We start from the raw sequence: 23440 nt of genomic DNA, 5'->3' as shown, positions 1-23440 counted from the left end.
ACCAGTTGGCTACGTACCATAGTCATACTGGCTCCTGTGTCTCTCAGAGCCTCCCCTCTTTGGCCGTTGATGGTGACCCACTGCCCATACTTTACGGTATTTGCGGGCACCTGGATCTTAGGAACCATCTCCCGTTCTCCCAGGGACACTAAAGTGACACGCGCCCACTCCCTTCCCTTAATTAAAGGCATCTCCTCCCCGAGCACTACACTAGCTACTCCGGGGGTCTTTCCTCCAATGGGAGGGGGTGGTCGTTTCGGGCACTTCGCACCTCCCTTATAGTGTCCAACGCCACCGCACTCGTAGCAATGGACAACCCTTGGCTGCTGACTCTGGCCAGGATTAGGGTTTCTGGGTGGGTTAGCCCTAGGGGTGAATCCTGTTCCCTTCCCTTGGAAGTTATTTTGGGGGCCTTTGGAGAACTCCTTTTTCTTTTCCCCTCCCTCTTTCTTCTGGGGGGCGCCCTGTCCGGCCTTTTGAGTATCCCCTCCAGTCCCCCTTGTGGACACCCGGGTACTAGCCCAAATGTCCGCCTCCTCAGCAAGCTTCCGGGGATTGGTCAGCTTGCTATCCACCAGGTGTTGACGCAGTTCAGGGAAAGATTTTTCAAGCAGGTGTTCCTTCAGTACTAAATCAAACAACCCCTCGTAGTTCCTCACTTCACTGCCCTGAATCCAACCCTCTAGTGCCTTCTTTGCATAGTCCAGGAAGTCCACCCAATTCTGTGTGCCCAGTTTGTGACTACCCCGGAACTTCTGTCTGTACTTTTCGGGTGTTAGTCCAAACTTTCTTATGAGCACCACCTTCATGGTGGGGTAGTGGGTCTGCTCATCCTCCTCTAGGGCCAATAAAGCATCCCTACCAGCTGGAGGCATGTACTTGTACAATCCCGCTCCCCAGTACTTCTCTGGAACCCCATGGGCCCTTAACGAGACCTCATAGGCCGCTAGCCACTTGGCAATATCGTCGCCCACTCCATAGCTAGCTACTATGTCCTTTGGCAGGTAGGGTTTGGGTTCCCTAGTGAACTCTCTTTCTTGGTCTTTGCTGCCACCATTAGGAACAGTGTGTGCCCCGACTCTTAGGATCTGAAGATCCATCTCTTTCAGCCTTAGCTCATGAGCCATCCTCTGTTCCTCCTTCTCTTTCTCCAGCCTTGCTAAGTCCCATGTGAGCTGTCTTTTCTCCCTCCGGTCTGTTAACTCCACTTCAGACAAGCCACCGCTAGAGGCACTGCTGCCCTTCCTGGAAATGGTTCTGGGCCCCGCTACTAGGTTCCCCACCTCAGGTTGGTACAAACCAGCCCCCTCGCTGTCAGGCTCTCCATCCCTGTCTTCCTCCTCAGCCTTGCTTTCTCGTCGTGCCTCCCCCCAAGCCCTTAAGCTGGTTTGGAGTGCACCCTTCTTTGCTCCTGGGGGACAATACACCCCCTCCCGCTGACAAAACTCCCTGAGTTGGGCCACAGTGTACGTTTCTAGGTCTTCTAGCACAAACTCCATTTTGCCCACTCAGAACAGAAGACAGGTTTTTGCAGAAGCAATGCAGGGGGATACCTTCAATAATACCTCCTCCCACCACCAGAGTAAATTTGGAAAAACAAAAACTCACAATTAGGAAGGCCGCTTTGAGAAAACTCCAGGTGTAGGCCTATGGACTACCCACAGTTATTGTCGAGTATACGTAGGCACAGCTCTATCCCACCGCTGAACACCAATTATGTTAGAAAAACCCCACTCCCACACCGGAAAGGGTGGTGGTAACGGGGTCTCTCCAGACATACACAGTGGTAGTTTGGCTCGAGTGGTCAGGGGTCAGGCACCGTGTTAAGCATACGCAATACCCATACAATAACCATGCGTGCATCCGTTCCAAAAACGACACTACACCTTAAAAATTATGAAAATATCTCTGTGTTTATCTTCTTTTCTCTTAGTTGCTGATTGAATAAATAATAATACAATCACAGTACACAAGCTTCTCCTTAAAAAGTGCAGGTCAAATAAATAGTAATACTTTACAGGTGCAATAAATAGGATCAGGTCAAATAAATACTATGAGGGAATAAATACTGTACAGAAATAAGTTAGCTCAGGACAATAAATACATTACAGGAATAACTTAGATAAATACAATAAATACAGTACCCTCAATAAATAATATCAGCCAACCATGACATTTGTAAAATCAGATCACATTTAAAATACTATGGGCTGATTTGGCCCAGTCACAGCTTGTGGTTAGGTGGATGGCCTGAGGGTGTCTCACCTAGCTTGGGTAAGGCTGAGGCTAAAACTGAGGTAGATCAAGGGTAATCTAGGAATCTGGCTCTCCCAAACTACACCACCCCTCACACAGGTCACTGTATCAGTCTCAGTCCACCCCTGGCACTTCCAGGCTGGTTCTAACACCTCTTTATCCCTTAGGATGGTCTCTTAGAGCTCCACAGGGCCTTAGGCGCCCTCTATTCCACTTACTGCCCTTTTTATGAAGCTCCGACGCCGCTGGAGTCGTGTCGACGCCGTGAGGCGGTTCCGGTTCGATGTCGGCGGCCTCGGCACAATGTCAGTTCTTGACGACGTCGATAGGCGGCTCCGGTTCGATGTCGGCGGCCTCGGCTCGATGTCGACCTCCGGTTCGATGACGTCGGCCAGTCTTGGCTCGATGACGACTTCGAGCGGCTCCGGTTCGATGACGTCGGTCGGCCTTGGCTCGATGTCGACTTCCGCCGGCTCCGGAGTGCGACCTCCACTCCCGACCTCCGGCACGATTCTCTTCAGGTTCCGGCGACTCCGGAGTGCGACCTCCACTCCCGACCTCCGGCACGATTCTCTTCAGGTTCCGGCGACTCCGGAGTGCGATCTCCACTCCCGACCTCCGGCACGCTTCACCTCGGTCTCCGGCGACTCCGGAGGGCGGACTTCACTCCCCCGTCGACGCCGCTCACTTGACCTCAGGTGTCTTCCTCCTCGACCTCTGGTACTCTCCACGACCTCCGTCGGCGCCCTCTCTCGACCTCTGGCGGCTCCGGGTACGACGTCTGCTTTCCAGTCAGCGCCGCTTCTCCACCTCGGGCTCCAGGTCTCAGGCTTCTCGACGTCGGACTCCAGGGAAACCAATAAACAGGTCAGATTCTTGCTTTTCTTTTCTTCTAAGGCCTGTTCCTGCTGTCCAGGTCCTTAAGATGGTTTTTCTTGCTTTCTCCCCCACAGGGCTCCAGGCTGGGCTCAGTCAGTAGGGACTAGTATCAAGGGTGGGTTTATGGACCCCACTCCAGGCACAAGTTTCCACCCCTGCTGCCTCACTCCTTCCTCCTTCAGGTTTCTGCTGCTCTCTCTTCACCAGTCAGGTGCCAACTGCCCGCTCCAACTGTCAACTCTGGCTTAGCTTCCCAACATTCCAAACCGCCTCCAACTGTCACAGGGTTCTGGAATGTTCTGGAAGGTGCTGGTAGGTTCCAGTGGGTTCTGATGATGTCACAGGTGGCCACCATTTTGTGCTCCAGGCCCTCAGACAGAAGTTCCAGGGGTAGATAAAATGGCTCCCTGAATCTGCATCAATACTAAAAAGTCTGGTGGTTCCCAAAAAGGAAAAAATACTAACAGGGTTTGAGGCAAAAGTGGGACAAAATAAATAATGATGAGGAGGGACCACCCAAAGGGCTGACAGGTCTAACACTGCCCTTGAGGCAGTGACAAAAGCAAGTGTACCAAATTCTAAAGCTTTGCATCCACGGTGGATACAATGGGCCACGACTCTGACATCACCAGATGTCACTTATATCTTCGACGCCTCTTTACAGACTCAGGAATACTTGCAGTATGAATTCGTTCATCCGGCTCCTCTGTCTTTGCGCCCGCTCGAAGAATACCATTGTGTCATATACACTGACGGCTCGGCGGAGCCGGCGATTGGATCGAAGCATGCCTATTCTGAGGCTTGTGCAATTGTCGTAGGTACATTCGTAAATGGTGAGTTCCAATCTGATGCAGTGCATACGCAGTCATTGGGTGATTGTACCGCGCAATTGGCGGAGCTTCGAGCTCTGGTGCTTGCACTGGAGTTTGCTGATCCCCGAGTCACTACTCTTATAGTAAGTGACTCCTTTTATTGTGTCCAGTCCTACAATGACAATTTACACTTCTGGTCTCAAAACGATTACCGCGATACCAAAGGTAGCACAATTAAGCATAAATTGCTTTGGGTTTGAGTGGCAGACTTTAAAGAACGTCTCCCTCTTGTGAATGTTATTCACACTCTTGGTCACCAACGACTTGGTGTCCATGCTGTTGGTAACAGCTTGGCTGACGAGGCAGCTAAAACCACAGTGGCTACATACTTAGTGGCAGCAGTTACAAGATCCAAAAGTAAGATTGATGATGACATCTTGGCAGCTATTGCTGCTACAGAGAAAGGAAATGATTACCCGAAGGGTTTTCCTTCTCGTTATTTTTATCACTTAAGTCCTGATAACGTCCCGTTAGTGAGGATTAACGACGTTGGTGACAGAATTATTCCCAACGCGGACTGCAGACCAGCTTTGATATTAGCAGCGCACGAGGGGTTGGCGTCAGCCCACGCCGGCGTGTCCGCTACTATATCTCTGTTACAACAACGTTACTGGTGGTTTGGTTTATATAAACAAGCGCGCGCTTATGTACTTGATTGTGACATTTGCCAACAGATTAAACCTTCCTCTGTAGCGCGCCCACCACAGACACAGTTGTACATATCTAATAAACCATTTGGTTGTGTTTATTTAGATCACTGCGGTCCTTTTTCTTCTGATACTGCGTACAAGTATATCTTGGTTGCAGTGGATTCGTGCACACGTTTTTTCTGGGTATGGCCACAAAGGAGTGCTGACTCGCGGACTGTCATCAGGGATTTGCGTGTCTTTGTGGGAACTTTTGCGTGTGGTACCTTCCATTCTGATCAGGGCCCTGCGTTCGCCTCTAAGGCTTACAAGGAGGCTATGAGAAATTTGGGGGTCCAAGTCAAATTTTCGTCCCCCTACCGACCTGAGGGTAATAGTGTGGTGGAGCGAATGAACCGTGACTTAAAGCAATCTTTGACAGCACGTGTTTAAGGCACAGGCCGGAACTGGCTAGCCCATTTGTATAACGTCCAACGTGCACTTAATAATCTCCCTAGAAGGTCTCTGGGTGGGCGAACCCCGTACATGATGCTCTTCGGAATCAGAATGTTTGTTCCAGACCTTGATGGTCTAGACATGGCGGCATCGACCGCACCCTTTGACGTAGATGATCACTGTGCTGTTTTGCAGACTCTACAAGAAGCCAGAGACACTCTTTCGAAGGAACACTTGCCCTCCACATCTGAAGCTGAGGTTCAGACTCCGGTAGTCGGCTGGCTACCCCGAGTTGGAGACCTGGTCCGTGAGAAGGTGGAGAACAAGAAGGAGTTCGGCCCCTCTTATCGTGCACCAGTTCCAGTGCTTGGAGTGCAGGGTACAAGAACAGTCATTTTACCTCCACTTCCTGGTCGAAAAGAAAACAGGTACATCTCTATTGACAATGTCAAACTTCAGCGAGTGGCCGATACTTCTTAGTCTGACTCCAGCAGTTTCATGCCAGACGATGCAAAGAAATTCAATGTTGGTTCCTGCTTCTAACACCTTGTCTGATGTTGCCATCGAGATGCAGTCAGTTACTGATCCCTTGTTACTACCCCCGGCTGGTGGTCTGCCCGAAGAGACTGAGTATGCTTATCCTACAAATGGTCACTCGCCTGTTTTACAATCTACGGCGCTTGACCAGTCCCGTTTCTCCTTTGACACTGACTCATTGCCCTCCACTCCCCCTTCGAACATTGCTGTCTTTGCTAGTTGGTTTAAAAGACATTTTTTGGTTACCCCTTGGACATACATCTGGCTGGTGCTTTTGAGTATTTTTCTGTTTATGTCCATTGGATTTGTAATAGTGTTTTTCCGTCTGGTGAATGGACACTATCTCACTGAGAGATCTACAATTAGACTTATCAATGGAACTTTGGCCCCACACTCCTCATCCCACATCATGAAGAGGGACCAGACTTTTGTGAATATTACTGCCTGGCCCGTTTTGGATGGAATTGCGTGGGATGCTGTTAAATTCCAAATTCATGGTCCTACCGAGGTCATCAATGTACCTAATGTATTTCGTGTTTCTATGGGTGATGTGGTTAAGCAGAACATTCGTTCTGATGATTGGGATGTTCATGCCATTGAAGCTCTGTTTTCTGATTTGAAATATTATGCCGCTTTTGATGCAGAAGATTTATATGAGAATGCGGCTAACTATGCAGAACAGTATTGTTTTCAACATTATGGCAATCACTTCCTGCATAAAGCTAATACATTTCGCAATTTTGTAGATTTTACCCAATGGGAACACTGCCCTACACCATCTTTAGGCAGTTCACCTACATTGGTTGATAAATATACTTATTTTACTGATTTCAGTGTTTCTAGCCCAGCATCCTTTTATTTTAAAGTGATGCTGAGTCTGCCTCAAAGGTTAGACTGACACACACCAAATTACTATATTCTAAGTCCTTTATGGATGAGTTGTCAATCAAGGGTTATGACCTGTGGAAGGCTACTGTTGATCTTAAATCGGTTTGGGGTTCCAAACCGTGGCAGGTTCAGGGAACTGAAGCTTTACATCGGGCCTGTCTTGTACCAAATCATATGTTGTTTTTGAATTCAACCATCTTCCAGACCTCCTGTCTCGGATTGGCCACTACTAAAAAACTAAATTTCCCCTCTGTTCCGGATCTGGGCGCTTACCCGAATTGGGATAACCAAACAGATCTGTCCCTTCCTGTTTTGCAGTCATTAGTTTCTAATACATCTTTCAATATTTTGAAATTTAGTAGTGAAGGGTGGTTGATTTGGCAAAGCAGTTCCGATACCTGTCAACGTCGTTTTCTAGGTCTGAAACCAGGGTATACTCAACAACGCGTAGACCCTCAGTTTGAGTCCTCTCATACAGTAACTACCTACTCTGTAGGAAAATTATGTCAATCCTGGCTGCGACATTCCACCTTGGCATCTGTCAAAGTTCATTTATCAAAATTACATGACAAAATAGATTTGAATGATTTTGTTAAAGGTCCTGTAGGTGGCAGATCAAAGAGGTGGGCGTATGCTATTTACAACGAAGTATGAAAATTGTCGCAATTTGAAGCGGCTTCTAGATTGAGGGCTATTGACCAAGCAAATATGGAAAAGGTATTAGCCGTTATAGATAACAGCATTAACACGCTTTCTTCCAGAATTTATACATTAGACAATATTGTTTCTTCAATTGTTGATATTGTGCATGATGATAGGTCTGTATTGTACCATGGTCAAAACCAGTTGCGTTCTGTTATGCAGTTTGCATGGACGTTACAAACGTTAAAGGCAGGAAAGGTCCCCTGGGACTATCTGAATACGACCTCATTATTCCTTCCCTTTAACCTTACTGTAAAGCAACAGTTCATGTCCATGAAGGATGCTACATATTCATTGTTACACATTGAAAAGTTGGAGCCGTTACCTTTCTCTGTGGCGGAATTGAATTCGGCCGTGTGGTTAGTACATGGGTTGATCACGCTCCCTTTCGCGCTTTTTAAATTTACGTCATGCATGAAACACTATGCCCTGGGTAGGTATGAACAGTTGGGTACCGCGTTCCTGCATGAGGTTTGGTCACTCCCTTTTACGTATAGATGTACAAGAGACGGTACAGAGGTTTACCTGAAAGGTGAGGAGTGTACCTCGACACCTGATCATTCTGTAGAATGTAGGCACATTCAGTTACACGGTGCATGCAATGTACACGCCCCGAATTTGGCCTGCGTCCTCAAAGGTATCCCAGTGCCAGTGATTACACCATCTTTCACGCTGCTTGCAAACGGCAGTTATTTAATTTTGAATAATGAAGCTTGCTGCGGGATGTTAGTGGGAATCCCATATATAATAACTGTTTCGCAGCGAGTAGTCTGCTGCAATAATGTTCTATTTCCACCCCCGCATGGGCGGCTGGATGTTTCCATCTGGCCTTCGATTCCGACCTTGAAAGCAGAGTTCAACAAGATGAGCAGAATAAGAGCTCTATTGTCCCAAAAGGAGGTGCTATTGACTTCCTCCAGAGAAACATTTGTCCTTCACGTGGCAAATACGCGCACTGAGGTGCAGGCGCTTTTTAATACTGACCTCCCCCTCCATTTTGGTGCTTTGATCCAAACAATTTTCAATGCCTCGTCAACAACTGGCCTGGCTCATTTTTTTAAACTTGTGGGCTCAGGCCTCGTGACCTCCTTCCAAACTGTTTTTCGTGTGATTCTGGCATTTTTTCATTCTATTTTTTCGAGCATCTTTGGAGGTGTCCCGCTGCTTCTGGCGCTGGTGGCGGGTGTGCTGCTTTTACTTTTCGTTCTACGAAATGGCTGCTCTTCCTGTGCCACACGACAACCTGTCCCGGCTGCATCTTCTTCGTGACAGGATGCTTGACTATTATGGTACGCTGCCATTGGCGACTCTGAGCCTGGCTTATGGATTATCCTTCCGGTATTCCTACTTCACCTGCGTGCAACCTGTCTTTCACTGCCTAGATTGTCCCTTTGAATGGCCTCTGGATTTGTGCTTAACCAACACGGTGTCTCCGGTGCCGGATTATGATCGACTGATGAGGCCCTTAGTGTCTCACGAGTTTGCCTGTTCTGGTGTTCGGATTATGGCCTGTGGTGCGGCGCATGGCATCCTGGGTAATTGGGACATCGCAAGGGCTGCTTATGACTTCTTGAATATGAGCTATCTGGAGGAACTCGTCGGTTGCCCTCTGATCGTGCTAGAGGCTCCGCTTATTGAAGAACATGTATGTTCCTTTTCTTTGATTAACTGGATGGCTGAAACTTTTGGTGGCAGTGCCAACGATTTTCTGTTGGAAGCTGTTGCTACGTATGCTGCATACACGTTCATGGATTGAGTGAACTGTCTTCCGCTATGCTTTTTCCGCCATGTCATGAACCTTACGTTACCTGTGACTTTGGAGTGCTGGATAAAGCAGCATCCTTTTTGATTTTTTTCTTTCCCCTTTCTGAGGTTTTTTATATTTTTTTGCTCGATTTCAATTTGAATTCGCCTTGTCCTGCTCTGTCGAAATTGAACTCTGCGTTCTCTCATTTCTTCCCTACTGGTTAGTGATTCGATCAAGGGGGCATGTAGTAAGGACTCCCTTAATACGTCCATGCATTGTTAAGTTAGCATAACCACGTAGATGTTAGAAAGCCATCTTGCTGCTCTTGCGCACGACACTGCGTTTACACGTTATTGATTAAACAAACTGCTGACTCGAGCTTTGCCTCACATGAGAGCAATCTGTTGTTACCATCCCGAGCTCTGCGCAGCGACCTTGGTCTGTACATGGTGTGACAAACAGTCTGGATTGTTAGACAATGCATGTTTTCCACTCTAGGTTGATCGACCCACTATTTAGCCATAACACACAGGCAGCTGCGAATACCTGAAAGCTGGGGCTTTTAATATTGCAGACATCATGTTTAATATTCAGACCGCAGACGAGCCTTCCTGCGAGAAGACTCCTGATGCTCCTGTGATGTGATTTGACTAAGCTGATCTTTGAGGTATGGGGTCCCCCATTCAAGCCCAAGAGACCTTTTATTAGCATAATAATAATATTAGCTTCTTAGTAAAGGGAAGGTGGTAATATCCACTGTCATTTATAATATGATCACTCCTTTTATATTCTATGGTATTGTAACGATGCTGATGTGGTCTATAAAAATAAACTCTTTTTATTTTCACCGTGTCTGTGTTGATTCTTGTTGTGGACTGATGTGAGAATAATATACGAACAGGTATTTCCGATTCCCACCATTCCTGAGAGTACACTGAGTAGCTTGTTCTGGGTTGTCTTTTCATTGGGATCGCCGAGCCAAATCTCGGATAACGAATGGGACACTTATGCTAGCCGGATACTGGGTTCTGGGTTCTGAGGTGAGTTTCTGGTACACCACAATTCACTGAGGTCCTGGGGTTCTACGCATAGTTCTGTGTATAAGCAGAATCCCTGCAACATTAGGTTTCTAGAATTTACCATTTACATTTCCGGTTCAGCACTGGAAGGGAGTATTAAAGGTCTGGATTTTGAAAAGAGAGAAGTAGTAGTCTACTCTACCCAATCCCTTTTGAGTGTTAGAATTGTGTATGTGGTTCTTTCTTTACAATAATCAGGTACAGTTCAGAGCTCTGATTGTGTAAGATACAATCATGTAGCAGGTCGCTGTCTGATGAAAAGGATTCACGGAGGGATATGTATGTCTTTTTCTCCGTCGGAGGTTGAAAATTCCCAGCAAAATCTGATCACAAAAGGAGATGAGTTGATCAGTGTAATAATCAAGATAACATCAATAAAATTATTTTAGCTGCTAAAGGGGCAGTATAGCATGTATTAGCCTCTTTACGTAAAGTGATTGTAATAACACCTTACCATAATTGTGCTCACGTCCCCTTCCTTCGATGACCTCTTCCACTCGTCAATCTTGACATGTTTGAAGACGTTCACGAATGGATGCTGCCATACTGAGGAAAGAGAAACCTCTTATCAGATGTATCTCATTTGTTCAACTTGTAAAATGAACCCACTAATATACTCTAGCAGCATTGTTAACAAGTCTGCTGCTCGCCTAGTGGTATGATACATTACCTTCTGCCTCTAGCTGCCACAGGAGAATAAATTGCGTCACTCTCTCCCTAAAAACAGCCAATTTAGTTTGGCTGTGCGGTTGTTTCTAATGTTTTTGCTCATACCTACACATTTGAAGCTTCACCTCTGCTGAATACACAGCAAAAACTTGGCACGGGTATACCTCTGTGCCTGCAATTTCAAGTTAAAACTACATGACACAGTTAGGAGCACTAACAAAATTACTGGTTAAGTTGAAAATACAGATCTACTTGAAGCAAAGAAAATGCTAATTAAAACTATGTTGTGGTGGAAAACAGTATGTCAAAGAAAACATTCGACAATTAAAAGATGCTATTCAGAAAGAACTGCATTTTAAAAGCAGAATAGCCAGGAATGTCAAATTGGACTCATTTAATATTGGCCTCAATGAAATGCATCTTGAATTATAATAATAATAATAATAATAATGTCTTTTATGCACCGCTTCACAGAGTTAATGTCCCACTCTAAACTTTTATGTCAGCATCCTCCACTCAAATGTTAATAACAATTTCTTAAAAACCCCAAATACCCATCCACCTCCATAACTATCTCCAAAGGGCCCTTGCAGGGCAAACTTAGCTAAATAGTATCCTTCACCCAGTGTTAAGACTTCTTTGGGAAAAATAATCTAGTCTGAGACCACCACACAGGCTTCCACCAAGCACATGTAGAAAATCCACATCGATCGCCACCTGCAATGACTTGAGGTTCATTGTTGATTTAACCAAGTTGCTGCTCTTCTACTTGATCACCTTCCATCACACCATTTACCACAACACCTTACTAGAGTGACCCAAGAATTAAATGCATTGCCCTGTATTGGATGTCTTCTGTCTTGCAGAAAGATCTCACATAAACATTTCCTGCTTTCACATTAGCTATTTTTGTTGCTGATATAGGCATTGTATCTCTTTTCTCTTGTGTGCCTATTCTAGTAAACAAATTCCTTTACCCGCTCCAAGGCCTAATCATATCTTTCGACCTCATTTGCTACAACTATGCCAATTTACAGATCCTCCTAAAACTGGAAAATACCCCAGAGCAGGATTCCTGTGCCAAGGGTCCTTTCCTTCAAGCAGTGAACCACTAATTCTAGAGCAACTACCTCAAATCTAGTTAACAAAATAAAATTGGATCTGCACATGCAGAGGCTTTATCTAGTATCATGCTACCTCACTCTGACCCTGGGCCCTCAAACTGAGCCCTATCCTTTCGCCGAATTGAAAAATTTGGCAGTGATAATGAACGCAAGCCTCTTCCTGGTCCACACATTTAAAGTGGCCAAATATCCCTTCTTAATCATTCAAACACACGGTTGCATTTTTACATTATGAGTTCCCACATAGGGCATAGATCACTATAGCCTTGGTCCACTCTTGTCTACAGTATGTGAAAGTATTTTATTCCAGAGGCCATCTTTTTCCGTCTTCGAAGACTCCAGCAAAGTCAGAATATAGTTGCTTTACAATGTCTGCATCAAGAAGTAAACAATCACAATACCTACAACCTTTAAGCTCTCCACTCTTTGCCTGTGGCAACATATGTTTCAGTCAAGGCACTCTGCCAGCCGTGTAATGCATGATATGGGTTCATTGCACCTACAACTCGAACTTCATATTTACTGCCAAAGAAGGACCCTCAGACACAGACTGATCAAGAGTACTAAATCATGAAACCCATTGATGACAAGAATAAGGAGGAGCCTTTGTAACCACCTCAAATTCTAAAGAGCTGTTGGCGATTCCAGACAGCCTAAGCAACACTCTGAAATGTCGAACAAAAGGAAGATGGTACGTATCCATAAGCGGAACTATCTGCCTTACATCCTTAAACCTCACTTCTTGTCTAAGTGCTGCTATAGCTGTGCCGCAACATGTTTATAGAACTCATCATCATACGCACAATGCCATAGGTTGACTATTCTTTGTGTCTCCAAGATCAGATCTCTGCAACAACAAAAATCAAAGTAAACTGAAGCTGTGCAATTGTGTATTGGCATCAGATTACAAATAAAGTGAGAAAGAAAGACACAAGATCAACTGTTGTTGCTCTCATAGCCAAATTAAACTGTTTTAAACTTTTTCAAAGGTCAATTCAACCAAGGCTACCAAATAACTTTTACTGGCATCATATTATTAACTCATGTAGGCCTGAGAACATACAAATACCTAAAAATTGGCTGAGTTTTCTTTGTGGTATCTGGGGCATTTTGTGCTCATTCCTTCACATCTTTTTTTACCACAAATGATAATCAGGATAAATGTGCATCGCCCCCCCCCCCGCCCAGTCTCTTTCCCCTCATACATGGCAGGGATTCTAAAAGAGACTTCACCAAGTGAGACCTGAGAAAACTGCCAACACTTTGAAAAATGCTTTCTTTTTTCCATAAAATCTGAAAAGTGATTTGGAAGAAATTGTGTGTGAATGTTTTTTAATGGCATCAACAAAAGGTTAACAGTACTAACCTATTCCCAGTGTTCAGAAACAGGCAGAGTTCTAAAATTAAACTTTTTTTTCACCATAGTTTTTGCAGTTTCCTAAGTGGTGGGCAATATGTTTTTGCGATGTCTACTTGCTTGTAGTATATAGAGGGAATAAGATGTGAAAATCATGGTTGAACACACAAAGCTATAGATTTCTGAAAAGTAGGTCATTTGTGTAGAATGCTCATGGTTTTCTCAAAGAAACTAATCATGGAAATAAAAAAAATAGTGAAAGTAGAAAAACATAGAAACAGGTTATAATGTTTTTGGCTGTAATTTTTTCCATTTAAAGCGGATGTAAAAAATATCATACCGTAATGTCCATCCAACTCTATTTAGGGCCCAATTCCGTTGCGGTTAGGAAAGCATTCCCACCTAGGGCCCGATTACGATGCGGTTAGGAAGGCCTTCTAACGGCATTTGCTCCTTCCAAAACGGATCGGGAACATGTCTTCCTGACCGAGGGCCAGATTACGATGCGGTTAGGAACATAGGCTCCCATAGAAGTCAATGGGAGTCCAACCAAATCGAATCTGGAAGCATCCGGATGCATCATACTCGGTCGGACTATCCCGATCCAAGTCGGTCGGAAACCATTTCCAAACCAATTCGATCGAGCAGATTTCCTAACCGCATCAGAATCGGGCCCTTAGTGTTTGAAGTTCTCAAAAAAACATGCAATACCCAGTGCAATCAGTGAACTGCAGCTTATAAAGATTTTTCATTGCGTTTTGACCACGCATCAATATGTAACGTAAAATCTAATGAATAGGTTGGGGATCGAATGAAAGCTACGCAGTTTTGAAATGTGCCCAAGAATCTGAATTCAGAAATATGTTATCATACCACTCTGAGTTGGGCGTTACTCATATCGGGTGATTCTGAGGGAGCTTTACAAAATGTGTCTTCTGTGCATTCTGACTCTTGATAGCCTAAAATGTAATGAAATTCAGTATACCAAAATGTCATACTATTCTGCATTCTGGAAAACTAGACACAAGGAAGAATCCAGGGCAGTGTTGTTTGTGTGGAGACCACCACTTTTTCATACCCAGAATGCCCTATAAATGTCAAGGTATGGGTGAAAATACTAATTTCTTTCATATTTATGAGACAGAAAACTCCAGAACTTGTATCCAACAGCAAAAGTTCTATTTTGTAGCATTATTACACTTCTCCAGGTAAAACGGTATCCCCCCCCCACACACACATACACACCTATTTATGGGTCGGCCTATTATATCGAACAAGAACTGGTCAAAACTCGGATCAGTTTAATGGATTGTCACTACAGTCTTCACTAAGTTACAGTTTGCTCTGTTTTTCTCACATGGGTTAGGCCCACCCCAACCGCTACCAGTTGGTGTTGGTGTTGGTGTTGTGTTGCGCCTGGAGGGAGACTACCACTCCCATACTGCCCTGCCCTGAGCTGCCACTGACGCTGCCGCCATCACAACGCACCCGGAGGCGCTTGAATTCAAGCGCGGCTCCCGCTTCGCGGGAACCGCTACCAGTTGGTGTTGGTGTTGTGTTGCGCCTGGAGGGAGACTACCGCTCCCATACTGCCCTGCCATGAGCTGCCACTGACGCTGCCGCCATCTCAACGCGCCCGGAGGCGCTTAAATTCAAGCGCGGCTCCCGCTTCGCAGGAACCGCTACCAGTTGGTGTTGGTGTTGTGTTGCGCCTGGAGGGAGACTACCGCTCCCATACTGCCCTGAGCTGTCGCGGACGCTGCCGCCATCTCAACGCGCCCGGAGGCGCTTAAATTTAAGCACGGCTCCCGCGTCGCGGAACGCGCACGGGCCGGGCGAATCCGGGCCAAGGGCGGGCCCGTCAGGGTCCAACAGGGGCCGGGCTGGGCCTGCCTTCTAACCTGCGCAGCACAAGCGTCTAAGTGGAAAAGGGCAACCCAGAGTGCCATCCCAAACACCATATATAGGTAATAATATAGGGGGCTCAAGAAAACCTACTACGCATGCCCAGCTAACGAGCCAATCCTTGGCACTAGAAAAAATATCAAAAAGCATAGACGAACTGCACAGGTACATAGAGAACGCACTGGGGAAATTAATTGAGAGAGTGGCAAACCTGGAGGGGATCTCAATGGGCAAGCCCTCTATAAAAAACCAGGGGAATTTAATACATGCCCAGGAAAAGATGACCTCAACTGGGCTGACAAGCATGATTAATATGGCCATCCCTAACACAGTGACTAGGGGCAGTATCTCTGGATCCCCCATCCCTGGAAATAACACTGACATGGGAGTCCAGAATGCTACCACTGAGTTAAACAAATTGGTGGGGGAGGAGAAAAGATATAAAAGTAGGTTAGGGCATAATGACAGGGACTCAAGGCCATTCCAGGAATTCCAAGCACATACTTGCCTTGAATTGCCACCGGAAGCTACACCATATGTGGTAATCCTGGCCAACGTTCCAGTATTAAGGTCACCAGAACCAGAAACATGGCTAGAACTCCGCAATAAATCCCTCCATTGGTTAGGAAGGCACACCGGCCTCACGGACGTGCTATACAAGCATTTTAAAATGGCAAGACGGGTTGCGTGGGTGGGCAAAGAAAGAAAAGAGCTACAGGGTGACTGTGTCGTCCTGACGTTTAGTGCTCGAGATTAGTGCACGCAATATTAAATAGGCTAGAAAATCCTTTCTTTATTAACAATGCAATTAAGGTGTTCCCATTAGGGGCTTTTTACCCACCATTCCCAGGCCCACATAGGTTAAACGGTAAACATTCTGATGCGGGACCCAATGTCAGAAGACCCATAGGGGACCTCTACAAGGGACACCTGGGAGGTGCGGGTATCCCACTCTACAATCGTTTTGAACCCCTAACAGGAATGGAAGAATTAGACTGACCCCTTGCCATGCCAGAGAGGGAAGAGAATCAAGGGAAAATGGATATGACTGTGAAAAGGTGGAGATGTGTATTTAATAAGGGACACAAAACTAATTGTAGGAATGTAGTGGATCAATTCCCGCCTAAAAATACAAGTAATGTGGAGGATAGAGGCATAGCTCCTGCAAAATGCCCAAGTATAAATGGCCAAATCGATTTTACTATAACAGTCACCCAAAGGACAAATGAAAGAAGTGAGCAGTCGAAAACCTGGAAAAACTTGTAAAATATTAACTTGGAATATCGCTGGCCTAGCGACTAAAGTAAAAGATCCTCAGTGGCTAACCTATATTAATGACTATGCCATAGTTTGCCTACAGGAAACATGGGCAATAGAGGAGATGCATAGAATTGGCTTTCAAACATTTAATACCTCAGCGTGCATTAGCAAACAAGGTCGTAATAAAGGAGGACTATGTACCTATGTTTCCAACTCGGCCGGTGCCTCCCACATGAAAGTTAGAGAGGCCAGCGTGTATTATCAGATCTTGTCTTTGAAGTTTTGTGGGCAAAGGGATGCAGTTTTAATAAAACTATATAACAATATCCCTAAAGCGCCACAAATGAACGTTTTATCGAACTTAGCTACATCCCTAAAAAGTCTTGAAGAAAAATTGAAGGGAGACATGTATACCATTTGGATGGGTGATTTTAATTGCTCGTTGTGCCAATTTAGTGAACAAGGGGGGAGGAGCCTAGCGCGCAACCAAGATGGCCGCGTAGGCGCGAGGCTCCCGAGGACCTCCGCAACCTCCTACGACTATCCTGAATTTATCCTGTCTCGGATGAGGGGAATGTGTTGGTGAGCCTGAGCTGAGGTGGCACGCGTTTCCCGTTGTCAAATCGGACCTCGGACACCGGAGTGAGCACCGATTGAAGTCTGCGGCCTTCTCCTCGCCAGACCCCGGATTTGCGCTGAGGGGTGACCCAGTGACAAAGTGAACAACAGCGGCGGGCCGGGCCTGGCGAGTCGCGTACCCCGCACTTTCGCTTTCGCACCCCCTTGCCGTCTCTGCGGGGTTGGGTCGCGGGGCTCTTTGTGTTGGTGTGGTCTCGCTGGGAGACTCGGCCTGCCCGCTGGCTGTGACCCACCCCGCCGATCTGGGGTGGCCCCCCTCCCCGGAGCTTGTGGCCCTGATTGCCTGCCCTTCACGACGTGGCTGGTGCGACCGGGGGACTGGTGGCCATGGCCACGAAACAAGATGGAGACCGGGCAAAGACCAAATCGACCCGGCGTGGCACCACCCATCAGGCCAACAGTATGGACCGCTATACCCTCCAGAAGGGATCTCCCGGCGGACCGCACAAATCCCCTGAGGGCCCTCCTGATGCCCCGGACCTGCCCACGGATCTGACTCTGCGGGATGTCATGGGCGCCATTGCCGAGATGAAGGCCTCGGTGGGCCAGCGGTTCGACACACTGGCACAGAAGATCGACTCGGTCCTCGTGGATGTTGGCCTGGTGAGGGCCGATCTTTCCAAGACCAACGACCGAGTTGATTCTTTGGCCCACACCGCATCGGGCCTTACTACTGAGGTGGCGGCACTACAAACAGAGGTGCGCCGGCTTAGTCAGGCGAGCGCGCTTATGGATCGGCGCCTGGAGGACTCCGAGAGTCGGGCCCGGAGGAACAACATCCGCATCATCGGGGTGCCCGAGGGACGGGAGGAAGCGGCGGCGGACCTATTTGTGGAGGACCTGATTGCTACCCATCTCCAGCCACGGGGGCTGAGTAAATTCTTCGCTGTGGAGCGGGCCCACAGGGTTCCCGGGGGAAGGCCGAAGGTCGGAGCCCCTCCGCGGCCTCTCATTGCCCGGATTTTCAACTTTCGGGACAGAGACGCTATCCTGCAAGCCTCCAGACTGCATGGGCCGGTTAAGCTTGACAATATGGAGGTGAACTTTTACCCTGATTTCACCCCAGCGGTCCAGAAGCAGAGACTGAGCTTCCAAGGCGTCAAGCGCCGTCTTCGGGACCTGAACCTTAAATACGCTATGCTCTTCCCAGCCAAGCTGCGAGTGGAGGTAGAGGGTCGCACGCACTTTTTTGACCGTCCCGAAGCGGCCGGAGACTGGCTGGACACTCTGTCTGGGGATCGTGATCTGGGGGGCGGAGGGGGGGCGGCGGGGGAATGACGGCACACTGGATCGGGACTGAGGGGGTAATATTGGGCTTCACTCTGGACAAAAATGGTGCCACTCTCGATTAAGCGTCTGTCTGTATAATTTCCCCTCCTATGGAGGTTGTGTGGGGTCTACTGGGGGTTCTCCTTCCTCCTCTAGGGGGTTTAGCTAGTTTTTACTATATATATGGGGCGACAGGCACACTGCACGTTGGGGGGGCTGTTCGGGCTCATGCAGGGGTGCAGGGAGGGGGGAGTTTTGTTGGGGCGGGTGGGCAGGGGTGGGGGGGGTGTTGTTCGTTTTTACCACAAGGCAAACGTATCACTGTGCTAGCTCTATAGTGCTCTCGGGGAGACAAATGGTGGCTTCTGTCTATGATGGGGGGTAGGGAACTAACTCTGTTGTCCTGGAACGTGAATGGATTGGGGGACAGGATAAAACGAGGTGTGGTCCTGCAGTTCTTGAAGCGAATCTCGCCTGATGTAGTTTTTCTGCAGGAGACGCACCTCATTGGCAACTCCTTCTGCGCCATGAATCGGCGTGGCTATCGCCTAGTGGCCCATTCGGGCTTCACGTCTGGCTCACGGGGTGTGGGCATCATGGTTAAGAACTCGCTCCCGTTGGAGATTTATGAGGTGCTCCATGACGACAGGGGACGTTACGCGGTCTTGGTGGGAAGGATGGAGGGCAAAGTGGTCGTTTTTGTGTCAGTATACGTCCCGCCGGGGCTGCAGTCGACTACCTTTGCGGACCTGGGGCGCCTCCTCCTTGGCCTTCCGGGGGGGGATTCTGGTGGTGGGGGGGGGGGGATTTCAATGCGGTGGTTTCCGGGACTGTGGATCGTCACCCCCCTAGGGACCTCCCCCGGGCCCAAGCGTGGCTATCTGGTCTATTGGACACTTTGGGATTGGTGGATTGCTGGCGTTTAAAACATCCCACGCAGTTACAGTATACCTTCCATTCGGGGGCCCATGGTAGTCTCTCACGACTAGATTATGTCCTGGTCCCAGCGGCCTATGTTGGGAGGGTGGGAGAGGTGCGCCATTTGGCACGGGGTATCTCGGACCATTCCCGCTCCTGTTACACCTGGATCTTTTTCCGAGGGGTGAGGGTAGGGTGGTCCCGATCAATCCCTGGTACCTGCGCGACCCCACCATTCGCGCTGAATTGATTAAATCCCTCCAGCGCTATTTTGACGAGAATGTGGGGTCCGTGCCTTCGGCTGTCTCACTGTGGGAGGCATTCAAGACAGTACTACGAGGAGAGGCCCTGTCCCTCATTTCCCACACCCGGAGGCGCGAGCGGGAGGAGGTGACCCGGGTGGAAGCTGAGATAGCCGAGTTGGAGGGTAATCTAGAATGTGGGGTGACGGATGCCGTATTACATGTCCTCCGACTCAAGCAATCGGCCTATAGGGCCCTCGTCACGGAGGCGGCCAGGGGCCTCAGTAGAGAGCAACAGGGGAGACTGTATGATGTGGGTGATAAGGCTGGTAAATTGATTGCGTGGCTGGACAAAAAGGAGAGAGCGAGTCGTGTAGTTCCGCTGATTGAGAAAACGGACGGTGTGTGTGTTACTGAGCCGGAAGAAATTGTCTCCTGCTTCGCGGATTATTTCCGTGGGGTGTATTCCCCGGTGTCTTCCCGCTCTGAAGAGGATTCCCGTGCCCTGCTCAGAGATATCGCGCTGCCTTCCCTCTCGGAGGAGGACAGAGTGTCGTTGGACGCCGCTCCAACCTCCGACGAAATCGCCCTCGCCATACGTTCGGTCGCTTCCGGCAAGGCCATGGGTCCTAATGGTCTCCCCATCGAGTTGTACAAGTTGCGACCGGATACGCTGGCACCACATCTCCGATCGATGTTCCTGGAGGCTCATTCGGTGGGCTCCCTCCCGCTGGACCAGCGTCTGGCTACAATCGTGGTTATCCACAAGGAGGGGAGACCTCGGGACCGGGTTACATCCTATCGGCCCATTTCGCTACTGAACGCGGAGCCCAAAATTCTTGCCAAGGTCCTGGCCAATCGGCTGGTCGGCGTGGTGGGCGAACTGGTTCACCAGGATCAGTCCGGCTTTATTCCCCATCGTAACACGGCCCTTAACTTGCGGCGTTTGCATGGGGTGCTCGCACGTGTTCAGTACATACGGGAGCCGGCCATTTTGGCGTCCTTGGACGCCACTATGGCGTTTGACACGCTTGAATGGCCATACATCTGGGCGATGCTTGCGAAGTTTGGCTTTGGCGCAGGTTTCATCAGTTGGGTCAAGTTGCTGTATTCGAGCCCCTTGGCGCAGGTGGTGGTGAACGGTAGAGTATCGGCTCCGTTCGAGCTGGGCCGGGGCACGCGGCAGGGCTGCCCCTTATCGCCGCTCCTCTTTGCGCTTGCCTTGGAGCCCCTGGCGGAGTGGCTGCGGTGGGAGCCTTCCATCCGTGGTCTCCGTTGGACCCCCGAGTATGAGGACCGCGTATCCCTATACGCTGATGACATCCTCTTGTACCTAGCTTCCCCACGTAAATCACTGATAGTACTGGTTGATGTTCTGCATTCATTTGGTCGCAACTCCGGCCTTGTCATCAACTGGGCTAAATCGTGTGTGTATGTTCTCTCTGGGGAGGCTCCTATTCTCTCGCGGGGCTGTCCGATCCAGATCGCCCCGCAGGGATTTCGGTACCTGGGTGTCTTCATTACTCTGGACCCGGAGGCCCGGTATGATCGGAACTTGCTTCCCCCCCTCCAGCGCCTGAAGGAAGATGTCATGCGCTGGCGGCGCTTGCCGCTATCGCCGCTCGGCCGGGCGGCATTGTTTAAGATGATGTCTCTGCCGCGTTTCCTGTACGCTTTGCAGAATACTATGGACCTCGTCCCAGCGCGCTACTTCCGTGAGGTGGAGAGTTTGCAGCGCCGCCTGTTCTGGGACGGGAGGCCGCGTATCGCCCTGGCGAAGCTGACGCTCCCATGGTACGACGGAGGGATCGCCCTCCCGGATATCAAACGGTACTATTGGGCCTCCCAGCTGGCTGCGATTAATCACGGCCTGTACGGGCCCGCCTTAAACCCGGCATTCGAAATGGATAAGATGCTACTCCCGGGTGGGGACTATAATCGAGCGCTCTACTCCAGCGCGCCCGACGCTCGGCTGACCGGCCCCACGCGTGTCATGGTGCGAGTGTGGCACGCGGCCAATGTGGCGATGGGGTGGAAGGACCGTCTGACCCGGGCATCACCACTATACGCGTCCGAGCAGTTGGGCTCCCTGTGGACCTCGAAGGGCTTCGAGAAGTGGGACATGATAGGCATCAGCAAAGTGGGGGATCTCTGGACGAGGGGAGGATTTAAAACGTTCGAGATGCTGCAGACGGAATTCCAGTTGCATGACAGGGAGTACTTTCGGTACTTGCAGATCCGTCATGCACTGGGCTCCGTCTTCCCGGACGTTGCATCCATTCCGGAGTATTCCCCCCGGAGGATAGAGTGCTAGATGGACACGTTCCGGACAGCACGATCTCACTGATCTACAAAAAACTGATCAATGACCGCTCGGGATTGCTGACTGCCCTTCGTGAGGCTTGGGTTGCCGATGGACTGGAGCTGGACGACGAGGACTGGACCTCTGCGGTGGCCTCCCCGAAAGAGGTGGCCATACCGGCCCGCCTTCGCTTCGTCCAGCTCAAGATACTCCACAGAGTCTACATGACGGGGCCAAGGCTCCTGCGTATGGGCTATGCTGTGGACGGGTTGTGTAAGCGTGGGTGTGGCGCTTTGGGGACCTTTCTGCATATACTGTGGGAATGCCCGGAGGTGGAGCGATTCTGGCGTGGTGTACATGAGGTCCTGCGTGTGGTTACGCATGTGGTGCTGCTACCCGAAGCGAGGAGATGCCTGTTGAATGTGTGGGAACCTACCGACTACTCGGCGCCACAGACGTGGTGGGTGACTCTGGGATATATGGTGGCCAAGCGTGATATTGTTCAACTGTGGGGATCCCAGAGGTCCCCCGACTGTCTCGGCCTGGAAGGAACATATGGATTGGTGCATGTTTCGGGAAAAGGTGGTGTATGTGGCTAGAGGTAAGCCTGGGACATGGGTGAAAGTATGGGGCCCCTGGAACGCCTACCGCGGGGGAATCTGTGCTCCGCCGTTATTGCCCGATCCGTCGCCTGCCCCATCCCCTTAGCCGACCCATCTTCCTTGTTCCGGGCATTGAGTTTACCTAGCCCTAGTCCTGATCTCTTCCCCTTCTTGATACTACTATGGACTGGTAGGGTCCCCCTCTCAGGGGAGCACATGCTGCTATTTGTGATTGTGGATTGCCTTGTGGGTTTGTTTTTCTGGTTGTTCTTTCAGTTTAAAATGAAACCGTACAGTGGGGTCCGGATGGTGTGGCTATCAACGCTGCTAACTCCTGTGCATCTTCCTCAGCCGCAACACACGCTCTACAATGTGTATCATACGCTCCTTTTGTCTACTAGCGGCCGGCCGGAAGGTTGTAGGCTCATCTTTGTATATTTTTTGAGTTTTGTAATAAACGGTTTCAAAAAAAAAAAAAAAAAAAATTTAGTGAGCAAGGTATTTGTGGGCTGGGTAATGATAATGAAGATATACCCTCACATTTTTCTCACACTTTTTTGGGCGACCTGCTGAATGATATAGCTTTCCAATTTGATCTTGGCTTCGCAAATTAATCATGTTTGTCTCCCACTTTGTTTCAACCAACCTACAATGGAAGGGGATGTAACTAGATCATTGACTTTGTCCTAATATCCAACAGGTACTCCCGTAATGTACTGTCCAGCAAGACTCTTGATCTCCTTATGAGTGATCATTATCCTATTTGTTTAGACCTTGGACTAAATGGGCAGGTGAAAAAATATGATAGGAATTCACAATACAACAGCGATATTTATCTTGCCAGCACGAACGGATATACGCTAAACTGGACAAAAGTGGATCCCGGAGCATTCCTCCTAGGCCTGATCAATAATAGTAGAGAGGATATAGTGACATGCCTTTCACAGGACAGGGAGGATAAAGATATAATTAATGCATTCCTTAACATCTCAGATGAGGCCAGGAAGCTACTAACAAGAAAAAAACGATATGGCCAGCAAACTCCCCAGGGCTGGTTTGACAAAAAATGTACGAAGGCTTATACCCATTTAAAAAAGGCCTTACATAATGT

General features: G+C 48.7%; 1 protein-coding gene across 2 annotated transcripts in view; it reads right to left on the bottom strand.

Annotated features, from left to right (window-relative positions):
• The window catches only part of WDR90 (WD repeat domain 90), a 1426420-nt gene that overhangs the window by 1355551 nt on the left and 47429 nt on the right, over nucleotides 1–23440 (bottom strand). For both annotated transcript variants that reach the window (XM_085628141.1, XM_085628142.1), the window contains exon 2: nucleotides 10497–10588. In XM_085628141.1, the coding sequence (XP_085484267.1) occupies nucleotides 10497–10588 (92 nt within the window). The remainder of the gene's footprint in view (nucleotides 1–10496; nucleotides 10589–23440) is intronic.

The sequence above is a fragment of the Triturus cristatus genome, chromosome 10 (genome assembly GCF_964204655.1).
Source record: "Triturus cristatus chromosome 10, aTriCri1.1, whole genome shotgun sequence".
In the NCBI taxonomy this organism is placed as follows: Eukaryota; Metazoa; Chordata; class Amphibia; order Caudata; family Salamandridae; genus Triturus; species Triturus cristatus.
The sequence above is the reverse complement of the archived record's forward strand: the minus strand, read 5'-3'. Positions and strand labels throughout refer to the sequence as shown.